The 12,557-nt window shown below is 40.9% G+C and overlaps 1 protein-coding gene across 8 annotated transcripts in view; it reads left to right on the top strand.

Moving 5' to 3' along the window:
• Window positions 1-12,557, top strand: part of MID2 (midline 2) — a 122,079-nt gene that overhangs the window by 10,579 nt on the left and 98,943 nt on the right. For 7 of the 8 annotated variants that reach the window (XM_059679632.1, XM_059679631.1, XM_059679629.1 and 4 more), the window contains exon 2: window positions 6,098-6,813. In XM_059679632.1, coding sequence (XP_059535615.1) covers window positions 6,154-6,813 — 660 coding nt within the window. In that variant the 5' untranslated portion in view covers window positions 6,098-6,153. Of the gene's footprint in view, window positions 1-5,219; window positions 5,312-6,097; window positions 6,814-12,557 lie in introns of those variants that run through there. The other variant, XM_059679626.1, reaches the window with a different exon arrangement.

Here is a 12,557-nt window from a genome sequence, read left to right as displayed (position 1 = left end):
TTTCTTTCTTTTTTTAATTAAATCTATATTGTTCAGATTATTACAGTTGTTCCTCTTTTTTCCCCCCATAGCTCCCCTCCACCCGGTTCCCACCCCCTCCTACCCTCACCCCCCCCCACTGTCCTCATCCATAGGTGCATGATTTTTGTCTAGTCTCTTCCCACATCCTTCACACCCCTTTCCCCCCCAAGAATAGTCAATCCACTCCCTTTCTATGCCCCTGGTTCTATTATAATCACCAGTTTATTCTGTTCATCAGATTATTTATTCACTTGATTTTTAGATTCACTTGTGATAGATGTGTATTTGTTGTTCATAATTTGTATCTTTACCTTTTTCTTCTTCTTCCTCTTCTTAAAGGATACCTTTCAGCATTTCATATAATACTGGTTTGTTGGTGATGAACTCCTTTAGCTTTTCCTTATCTGTGAAGCTCTTTATCTGACCTTTAATTCTGAATGATAGCTTTGCTGGATAAAGTAATCTTGGTTGTAGGTTCTTGGCATTCATCACTTTGAATATTTCTTGCCACTCCCTTCTGGCCTGCAAAGCTTCTGTTGAGAAATCAGCTGACAGTCGTATGGGTACTCCCTTGTAGGTAACTAACTGTCTTTCTCTTGCTGCTTTTAAGATTCTCTCTTTGTCTTTTGCTCTTGGCATTTTAATTATGATGTGTCTTGGTGTGGTCCTCTTTGGATTCCTTTTGTTTGGGGTTCTCTGCACTTCCTGGACTTGTAAGTCTATTTCTTTCACCAGGTAGGAGAAGTTTTCTGTCATTATTTCTTCAAATAGGTTTTCAATATCTTGCTCTCTCTCTTCTTCTGGCACCCCTATAATTCGGATGTTGGTACGCTTGAAGCTGTCCCAGAGGCTTCTTACACTATCTTCGTATTTTCGGATTCTTTTTTCATTTTGCTTTTCCGGTTGGGTGTTTTTTGCTTCTTCATATTTCAAATCTTTGACTTGATTCTTGCCATCCTCTAGTCTGCTGTTGGAACTCTGCATAATATCCTTTATTTCAGTCAGTGTATGCTTAATTTCTAGTTGGTCCTTTTTCATAACCTCGAGGGTCTCACTAGATTTCTTGAGGGTCTCACTACATTTATTGGCGGTCTCACCAGACTTTTTGAGGGTCTTACTGAATTTATCGGCGGTTTCTAGAAAGTTCTTGAAAAACCTTAAAAGTGTGGTTTTGAACTCTATATCCAGTCATTTGCTTTCCTCCATTTCTGTCATTTGTGACCTGTTTCTTTGTCTCCGCATTTTTTATGCTTCCCTGTGTTGGTAGAGTGGCTTTCTGGGCTAGGTGTCCTATAGGGCCCAGTGGCTCAGCCTCCCCAATTACCTGAGGTGCACCCCTTTGTGGGCTTTGTGCACAGTCTTGTTGTAGTTAAGCCTTGATTGTTGTAGGTATCACTGGGAGGAATTGACCTCCAGGCCTGTTGGTTGTAGAATCAGCTGTGTCGGGGGGGTGGAACTTCTGTGCTGAAGACACCCTTATGAGGCAAGACTTGCTTCAGTGGGGCTTTGGTGCTCACTGAGTCAGCCCCCTGAGTGCGTCCCTTATGGATCTGAGGAGTTGTAATTGGATGGTCCCACTCTGACCACTGGATACACTGACTCTTGGATCTAGGGAGGTGCTAATTTAGCCTCTGCCTGAGACTACCCATCAGGAGCTACGAAGAGATCTGCAGATTCCCCTTCCTTGTTTGGGGTTTGGAGGTGCCCAAATGAAGCCCAGCTGTGAAACCGTGCAAGCTGCTGTGGGGCCTTGGGCCTTCTCTTGGAAGTTCTGGGTCTGTCTGGCCCTGCTGCGGTTTGTTAGGTAATTTTCAGATTGCAAAGGGCCAGGGCGTTCATATGCAAAGCCTCTGCCGCAGCTTGTGTGGGGCGGGATCTCAGGGAATCAACAGGGAGGAATAAGCAGCTATGGCTGATCCTCAGCCCTGCCCTAAGGGGCCCCGCGTCTCAGTGTCCCGGCAATCACTGCAAGCACCTTTGAGAGAAAGCCACCCTCGAGTTCGGAGTTCTGCCCACTGCCAGACAGTCCAGTTTCTCCCTGTATGAGTCTGGGTCCCCAGAGACTCACGTGGAACTGGAGTTCAGAGCAGTCGGGGGCTTGTGACTCCCTCCTGATTCAGAAAGACTGCTGCGTCCTCAGTTGCCAGCCCTTGCCGTGTGCACCTCCGTACCTCTGCACTTCCGCACCTCCTTTGAGTCTCAGTGTGCTTTTCTCTTTCCTTCTAGTTGTAGAATTTCTGCTCAGCCAGCCTTCCTGTGGTTCTAGATGATGTCCGTTTTGTCTTTTAGTTGTATTTTTGAAGTGGTTGTGCAAGGCAGCAATTTCCGGTGTTTACCTATGCCGCCATCTTGGTTTCCTCCCCGAGTTACTTTCTTTTTTTTAAAAAATATTTTATTGATTTTTTACAGAGAGGAAGGGAGAGGGATAGAGAGTTAGAAGCTTCAATGAGGGAAACATTGATCAGCTGCCTCCTGCACACCCCCTACTGGGGATATACCTGCAACCACGGTACATGCTCTTGACCGGAATCGACCTGGGATGCTTTAGTCCTCAGGCCGACGCTCTATCCACTGAGCCAACCAGTTAGGGCTATGAGTTTATTTCTGAACTCTCAGTTGTATTCTGGGTCTGAATCTTAGCTTTGCTACTTTCAAACAAGTATGACCCTGGGCAATATGACATACACATTACATTCTTCAAACAGTTCTAGAAAATTCAGCAATCCCTGGTTAAAAATCTTATTTTGATCTTATCTAAGGCAATCCTGACCCATACCATACTTTACCAAGCTTAATTTCATGGTGAAGTTCAAGTGTCACACATGGGAACAATTTTTAGGATTCTAGGAAAATTCAATGAGCTTTTCCTCAGTACAGTATTTATACAACACCATTCTAAGACTTAGAATACTTGTGGTATTTGTTTTATATAGTTTTCAGTACATAGACATGTCTTTCAAAAATGCTCCTGTCCAATTGTCATTTTGGTGAGAGGCTGTACTTGATCCTCCCAGGTAGCTTCCAACACAGATTTTAAGGAATGCAGACATGCAGTTCTGGAAGAGACAGTAATAGAAATGCAGTGTGAGATGGGGATAGGCCTAGAAGAAAGAGATACAATTTGTAAGAGACTTGGAATGAGAGGCAGATTCAGAGAAACTCAGAGGGACACAGAGACAAAAATAGAAGCGGAAATATGCTGTTTAGAAATCCTCTTGTAAATAGTCAAGATAAAGTTCAATGAAGGAGGTGAGATGATTGAAATAGAGGTGTAGGGAAAAGAGCACAGGCATGGTGACACAGTACTCTGTGTATGTATGTTCTTGGTTGATTTACTTAACAATGCTGAGCCCCAAATTCCTAACTATCCTATATAATAAAAGCCTAATATGCTAAGTGTCCAGTTGACTGGTTGGCTGTTCAACCAATCAAGCATAATATGCTAATGATATGCTAAGGCTGCTCAACCGCTCTCTATGATGTGCACTGACCACCAAAGGGCAGATAGTCGATGGGTCGACCAGTCGCTATGGTGTGCACTGACCACCAGGGGGGCAGATGCTCCGACTGGTAGGTTAGCTTGCTGCTGGGGTCCGGCTGATGGGGACTGAGTAAGATGGGCCGGACATGCCCTAGAGCCCTCCTGCAGTCCCTTCCTGGCTGGCCAACCTCCCATGTCTCTCCCCAGCCCATTTTGTGCATCATTGGGGTCCCTTGGCCTGGCCTGCACCCTCTCACAATCCGGGACCCCTTGAGGGATGTTGGAGAGCCAGTTTCAGCCCGATCCCGCAGGCCAGGCTGAGGGACCCCACTGGTGCACGCATTTGTGCACCGGGCCTCTAGTAATACATATATAGTAGTAATACATTCCTCACAGATTTCTTCATATAATTTCATGAAATAATGTGTGTGAAGTGCTTAACACAGGACTCAGAATATAGGAGGTGCTCTATAAATGCTAGGTCCCTTTCTAACTTCTACTTTAAGGGATTCTTTATTTAACAATGATTGATACCTAGTGTGTATGAAGCTCCATACTTTGAATAAAAATATGAAATAGTTGAAGCCCTCAAGGAGCATGGAGAGTTAGCTGGAGACACAGATAAGTAAATGAAAGAAAACAATATTCTGGAAGCTACCGGTGGTTGAGGTGATAAACATGTAAATGAGAGAAGTTCTAGTTTTCTAGCTTGGATGGTGATATTCACCAGATAGAAAAAATTGGAAGAGGAACAGGTTGTGTGTGTGTGTGTGTGTGTGTGTGTGTGTGTGTGTTTCAGGGAGGGGAAAATAACAAGCTCACTTATGGATATGTTGAATTGAGCAGTGAAACTATCAAAAACAATACTCCTGCCTTGAGTGGAAGTTGGAATCTATCATCTCCAAAGTATCTTCCAATTCTAAGAGTCTATGATATATGTACATTTTAATTGTTTTACTTTATCTCTATATGTGGATGCTGATAGATGTTATGTTACAGAATACTAGCCAACAATTTTCAAGCACTTGTAAATTGTAAGATAAGAATACCACAAGTCTCATTTTTTTTAAAAGTGGTTATACAAACTTACCAAACCAACTGAGAGTGACCATTTTACAAAAAGATTCTTCACTTTTACACCAATGGCCTATATATTTCTGAAAAAATAGTTATTTCAGTGTACTTAAAAGGTTTGATTTAGAAACAGCTTTTAGGGATACATCTATTGTACTTTTGCAGAAGGTATAATTGTACTCAGAGTTTAAGTATCCTGTGAGAAGGTTATGTGGGTATCTCCGATAGATGACCAAATCTGAACAAATGTAAATGGCAGAATAAAGTTCTCATGCCCTGATAAGTGTCTCCAATGGTAGAGAGATGATGAACAAAAAGTTTTTCAAAAGCAAAAGGATAAATAGGATTAATACTTTTAGTCAATAAGATATTTTACATTGTTCCTTAGTTAAGGCTAGCTTAGAATATTTTTGTGTGTTGATTTTAATTAATGGAAAAACTATGGCAACAAGTATCTATATGTTCAGCTCAGAAGTGCCTGTGAAAGAAGAGATAGATTGACCAAGAGCTTAGTTTCTTCTTAGTTGGGTGACTTCTTTTATCTGATGCACACTAAAATGAAGATTACCAGATCTGAAAATTTCTCGCTCCACACTTTGCTAATTTATATCTAGATCTTGATTTGCATCTTGTTATATTTTAGGAAGTATGAAAAGACACATGGGGAGGTGAGCTTCATAGCAGACTTGTGCTAGTTCAGTTCAGCAGGTGTTAAAAACCAACTGAAGCCACAAGGTAATATGTCTTCATTATTGATCTGCAACTATTGCTGAGTAAGTTGAAATCATTGATCATTTAGTTTGATGAAATGAAGACTTTTCTGAAGGTGAAGGAAGAAAGTGAAAATGAAAACTATCATATTTTGGCTCTAGTACCTCATTATACTAGAAATGGGACAAAACAGAAATTTCCATATGTGTTTGTAGGAAGTACTTCAGATCCACACTCTTAAAAACTTATTATCCTGCAATCAAGAACTACATTTTTCTAAAGCTCTCTCTTCTTTTTATGCAGGCTCTTAGAATGGAATCATTTCAAGAACTAGTGAATTAGTTTGAAATATGGCCTTGTTCTCCTTCCACTAGATGTGAAATAGGAGCAGCCTCTATATTTTACCTTGAAGTAGAATGGAGAACAATATTGGAAAATGGAGATTGAGAGTTTTTCAGGGCCTCAGGTTTGTCATAGTCATGGAGGATAAGAAATGTCAGTGGAGAATATGTGAGAGAATGATATATGCCAGTGTTGTGAGCCTAAATACTAATGTTAATCAGTAAACCAGGATTCAGAGGTAGCCACTAGTTCTATTTATTAGTGCAGAAAAATAAACTGAAGTATTTGTCAGAAACAAGGTTTGAAGGGGGATAAAACCTTTCTGATTAATTCCTGAATCATTTTCCTATTACTCCAGCATCCCTGGGGAATCCAGTATGTAAAGTCTCCATTGGTTAGTGAAGAATTATACTACATTCACTTTTCCCTTGGAAATGCTTAATGACTCTTGTTTTGTATTCCTTGCAGGTGAAAGCCCAGCCTCTGTGGTTCTTAATGCCTCAGCAGGATTATTTTCAATAAAGATGGAAACCCTGGAGTCTGAATTGACCTGCCCAATCTGCCTAGAGTTATTTGAAGATCCCCTTTTGCTCCCTTGTGCTCATAGTCTCTGCTTCAGCTGTGCCCACCGCATCTTGGTCTCCAGCTGCAGCTCTGGTGAATCCATTGAACCCATTACTGCTTTCCAGTGTCCTACATGCAGATATGTTATCTCACTCAACCACCGGGGCCTGGATGGCCTCAAGAGGAATGTGACTCTGCAGAACATTATTGACCGCTTTCAGAAGGCTTCAGTCAGTGGGCCCAATTCCCCAAGTGAGAGCCGCCGGGAGAGGACTTATAGGCCCAGTACCACCATGTCTAGTGAGAGAATTGCTTGCCAATTCTGTGAACAGGACCCACCAAGAGATGCAGTGAAAACATGCATCACGTGTGAGGTCTCCTACTGTGATCGTTGCCTGAGGGCTACACACCCCAACAAGAAGCCTTTCACCAGCCACCGCCTGGTGGAACCAGTGCCAGACACACATCTTCGAGGGATCACTTGCCTGGACCATGAGAATGAGAAAGTGAACATGTATTGTGTATCTGATGACCAATTGATCTGTGCCTTATGCAAACTAGTGGGGCGTCACCGAGACCATCAGGTTGCGTCCCTGAATGATCGATTTGAGAAACTCAAGGTAAGGGATCTGGGAAATATCCCTTACACAACTTTGTGTCTTTGTACACTGTTATGTGGGAGGCAAGTTCACTAGTAAAATGGGTCACTTATATGAAAAGTGAGTTAACTTCAAGTTGTCATGAGGAATAACCTACTCACCTGCTAGCTCTCACTGGAACCTATTTCATCTGTTGTATAAATCTGCTTGTGTCTGGCCAGTTCTGGGGGAATTGGCCTATTGCCCACTACACCAATAGTACATCCAGGGAAACAGCACTCTATTTCCTCTTTCAGTGACGCGTTACACACTACATATCTTTGCCATGATTTTTTCCACCTCTTCTTTTAAGGATGTGAGTACCTGTGTAGGTGTGCCATAATTAGCATTTGTGCTTATTTGCCTATTTATGTGTATAGCAATGGGAAGGTTTGGTGTGTTTCTGTGTAGGTATGGGTGGAGGTGTCTGAGTAGATCTCTGTAGGTGGGAGATCTTTGTGGAGAACAGTAGTATATGTTTGCACACTCAGTACTCTAAAGAAAATTGGCACTGGCCACTACAAATTGCCATCAAGCCCTTAACACAGGGCTAATTCTAAGCCTGGTTTAAAAAAAACACAAAAAACACAACAACAACAACAAAATTAAAATAAACAACAACAACAAAAAAACAGACTAACAGTTCCTAAAAAAGGAACTTCAGTGTACCATGAAGTCAGAAGGAATGATCAAATACCTGAACTAAACATTTAGACTGAAGGCCATAAATATTTAATCCAGTATCAGATTTTGTGCCAGCGTTCATTTTTGTGGTTAATGGACTGAAGCACTTGTTTGCAGTCCTGCCTTGGAAATTCTTACTCTTTCATTTGTGTTCAGTGGAAAGAGTTCCAAAGTTGTTGGGCCATATATATTTATGTGCAACTCTAAATGCCTGTTTTTAAAGCCCTACTACCTCATGCGGATAGTAAAATGTCAGATCCAGCAAATTGTTTTATTCCCATTGCCTGCCTGTCATGTCATTTAACTTCTCTTAGAATTTTCAGACAAGTAAAATGTGTAAATGAGTCAGATTACCACTGCTAAATAGGGCCTGAATATATAAGCCAAGCTCTAAGGAAGATCTAGATAGGATGAAAGGAAGGCAAGAAGTGGGTGGAGAGTTTCCTCTAGCCATGCTTTGGAAAAGTTGATGTAACTTAGGTAAAATTTGTGATGTTGGATAGGATAGCAATACTCAGAATAATATACGTATTCTCTTCTGTCATTTGTGGCAAGCAATATTGAGAGTAGTCACATTGACAATACTTTGTGCCTTTTTAAAAAATGTTTTTTATTTATTTTAGAGCCAGAGGAAGGGAGAAGGATAGAAAGATAAAAACATTGATGAGAGAGAAACATTGATCAGCTGCCTCCTGCACTGGGGATTGAGCCAGCAACCCAGGCATGCACCCTGATCGAGAATTGAACCCTAACCTCCTGGTTCATGGGTCGATGCTCAACCACTGAGCCACACCAGCCAGACGGTTTATGCCTTTTTTGATCATTATTTACATCTAATATTTATAAATTTGTACATAGTTCAATGTTTATGTTTATTTCATTCAAGGTGCTAGTATACTGAGTGAAATAAGCCAGTCAGAGAAAGACAAATATCACATGATTTCACTTATAAGTGGAAACTAATGAACATAATAAACAGATGAACAAGATAGGTCCAAAGTTATGGATGCATTAAAAAGAATGACAGATCTCAGAGGAGGGGAGGAGATGGGAAGAGATTAACCAAAGAACTTATCCTATATAATAAAGAGGTAATATGCAGATTGACCACCACACCCTCGCACAAGATGGCCACCCCCATATGGTCAAAGATGACTGCCCCATGTGGTCACAAGATGGCTGGCAGTGGAAGGTAGTTAGGGGTGATCAGGCCAGCAGAGGAGTACAGTTGGGGGCAATTGGGCTGGCAGGGGAGCAGTTAGGCATTGATCAGGCTGGCAAGGGAGTGGTTAGGCATTGATCAGGCTGGCAGGGGAGTGGTTAGGGGGTGATCAGGTTGGCAGGCAGAAGCGGTTAGGGGCAATCAGGTAGGCAGGCAGGCAAGCAATTAGGAGCCAGCAGTTCCGGATTGTGAGAGGGATGTCCGACTGCCTGTTTAGGCCCGATTCTGCAGGGCCTAAACCGGCAGTCGGACATCCCCCAAGGGTCCCAGATTGGAGAGAGTGCAGGCTGGGCTGAGGGACACCCCTCCCCCAGTGCACGAATTTCCTGCACTGGGCCTCTAGTATACATATATGCATAAACAATAGACACAGACAATAGTGCAATGAAGGCCTTGGGTGAGGCAGGGCCTGGGAAGAGGGGGACATAGGCGGGGGAGAAATTGGGGCACATTTATAATACTGTCAATAATAAAAAATTCTTCTGCAGAGAAGAATAATTTTATTAGTTTCAATTTTTAGAATCATAAGAAGTTAGGCCTTGATCTTGGTCTAGTTGAAGCCCTACACTTTAAAGTGGTATAAACTGAGAGTTTGATAGGTTAAGCCAGTGGTCGGCAAACTCATTAGTCAACAGAGCCAAATATCAACAGTACAACGATTGAAATTTCTTTTGAGAGCCAAATTTTTTAAACTTAAACTATATAGGTAGGTACATTGTTATTAACTTAATTAGGGTACTCCTAAGGCTTAGGAAGGGGCCAAAGAGCCGCATGTGGCTCGCGAGCCGCAGTTTGCCAACCATGGGGTTAAGCAATTTGGTCAAAGTCACAAAATTGGAACTGGATCTAAGCTTCTAGACCAGCAGTTGCCAACCTTTCAGACCTCATGGACCACCAGTGGTCCGCAGACCACCAGTTGGCAACCGCTACTCCAACGGTTTCCTCTAGAGACCATGAGTTAAGGATCCTTTGTACTGCAGCCTGCTGCCACTTTATTTTAGACTTAAGTTTTCCCCATGAAATGTGATTTGAAACTAAACATTATGCTCCAGCAATTATACATCTTATAGGTCACACAGATAGACAATTAACAGCATCAAGGAAAGGACATATTGTATAAACTTATGGCTTCATAATGGCAAGAGATGGGGGTGGGGTTTCAGGGAGAATGGGGGATATGGAGAGGATGGAACAATCTCTGCCAAATATTTGCAGGTGTTAGAACTATAAATAAGGCATTGGCCTTGAGAAATATTCCAAACAGAAAAAAATCTGTATCCATATGTATTATTGAGATAACAAAAGACTGGATATAATAAGCCTGTATCTACACAACACCAGCTTTTTGAAAACATCTAAAACATGAAAACATTGGATGATGGATTAGATATTTGGCATCGTGCAGCTATGGCCCTCGTCTCTAGGGATGGATGGAACACAAAAATATTTTACCAAAATATACTTTAGTCTGTAACTAATCAGTAATTTTTAGAGAAAGTGCAGATTTTGAATCATTCCCCTTTAATTTTTTTAGGAAATGTGCAGAAAAATCTGATTATAAATTAAGTAGAAACTCTTTATGCTCATTTTTGGACAGAGAGTGGAAACATATGAATCATTCCCAACTGTGTGGTTATATTGTCTGGAACATCTTGGATTTGGGGAGGGAGAGGGAAGTGCTGCTTATGTGTGTGTGGATGGGTGGGGTCACTTTGGTTTGGTGCCAGGTGTAAAAGGATATTAGTTCACCACATAAAACAGAGAGAAAATCTGACTTTCAGTGTCACATATACTCACTTTTTTGAGTTAATTTAGAAAAGCATTTAGGATTATCCCCTTAGTCTACTTGATTCTTCTCCAAGGAGAAAGGAAAACATTAGCTGTCAGAAGCTATGGGGGAGATAGCCTTGAGCATACTTCCCTGGCCTGAGGGAAGCACAGCAGTCCTACAGGAGAAGGGGAAGAATGATAGCAAATACATATATATATGGGTTTGACTTTCTGGCCAGTAACTGATACAGTATTTATTTGCACTTTTTGGTTCTGGAGCTTAATTCTTGGCATTTATAACTCTGTACAAACATCTGTGCTTAGGATTAGTATTCTCTAATATTTATTTGTTCAATAAAGAATAAACAAACCATTATGTAATAGGTGCAAGATCAGAATAACCAGTAGCTAGTTAACATGTATTCAAAATGGTTTAGAGGGTTTGGGATACTTAGTATAGTTTATTATCCTTACTTAATTGTCCAGTCTACTTACATGCCTTCAGAAGACTACCAGTGGTTTAATTAATTCTTCACTTTCAAAGAATAATTGTGCTTATGACAGTTATTATAGTAGTAAAGCCTATCAAAGTAGTTATTTTTTTCCATTACTTCTATTTTTACTTACTAATCACAGTATATAAATTAGTTCATTATTTGTGCTGCTTTTCTATAAAACTGCTTCACATTTTAGAGTTTTCATTGTCACATGAGTTTCTCATCTTAGAAAAGATTGATATTATTGTATTAGTAAATGTTGGCTTTATAAAAAGAGGTCCCAGTGGCTCTCTATCAGTGCTTGATCTCAACTTGATATTCTGAGTCCTGTGCAACTTGGTCCTCATGCTGCCTTTCTGTCTTTTCCCCCTTCCACTCTCAAACATGCTACCTTCATCTACCCAGGGTAGCCTCCTAACTATCTGCTAAACATACAATTCTCTTTTCCAACTCTGAAATTTCACTCTCATGCTCTTTTCTTGGCCTGCTTAACAATCCAACCTATTCTTTAGTGCTCGGTTTAAACCCCACAAGGCCACTCCAGCACACACCAACTATACCATAAATTCTTTGAGGCAAGTCACAAGGTCTTTTCTTCAGTATCCTCCTCAGTGTCTAGCCCACGTAGTCAGGGTTCAGGGTTTAAGAAATCCAAATGAGTTAAATATTTGAAATGGATATGCAGCAAGTATACCAGTATCTGTAGCTTGTTTTGGTTCTTATAAGATATAAATCTGTATTGCCATTATGATTTCTTTAGCAGTCTGAAAAAATCTCCTGTGAACTACTGATAATGTTAAAAATCAGAGTTTTAGCAAAAGTATTCATGTCCTTAATTTTAAGTGCCTATCCATTTTGATTGCTGGATTTTCCAACTTCCTAACCCTATTGTGACATCTGTATAAATCATATGTGATTATTATAATTCTCTTTGAGAGTGATGTCTTCACATTTCCATGCCCACAGCCTGCCAAAAATATAGCTGATGAAACCCAGGGGGAATAGAGGAATTTCCTAAAAGGAATAAACAAGCACATTTTCTTTTTCTCATTACATTTCCACAAATTCATTACTTCAAATAATTCTTAAATGCAGTTACATTTACACATCAGGGATCTTGTTGTTAAAAAATATTACCTGGCACTAGGATTAGCTTTTGGTTATGGGAAAGTAAAACACACACACACACACACACACACACACACACACACACACACACACACACGAAGAAAGACTGAGACAGAGAAAGCTAAAGATTGCCAGACAAAGAAGGAAGATATGAGACTTGGAGAATGTTCAAAGGAAAGCCATAATGAGAATTAAAAGGTTGGAAAATATGATATTCTGGAATCTTATCATAGTTGATTGCTTGTCCTTCTTCCTACTCAGTCACTCTGTCATCCACCCACCCTTCCTCTCTCAGCCACTACCTTCTCACAGGCATTTGTCTACTCACCCACTTGACACCCACTTCTGTCTGCCAAGACAGATACCCTCTCAACATAACTACCAATGGGCATTTGGCTGTTTTTGAACAAGTGTGAGTATGAATA

Source organism: Myotis daubentonii, chromosome X, assembly GCF_963259705.1.
Source record: "Myotis daubentonii chromosome X, mMyoDau2.1, whole genome shotgun sequence".
Classification (NCBI taxonomy): domain Eukaryota; kingdom Metazoa; phylum Chordata; class Mammalia; order Chiroptera; family Vespertilionidae; genus Myotis; species Myotis daubentonii.
Note: the sequence above shows the minus strand (reverse complement) of the source record. Positions and strands in the feature narration are given on the sequence as shown.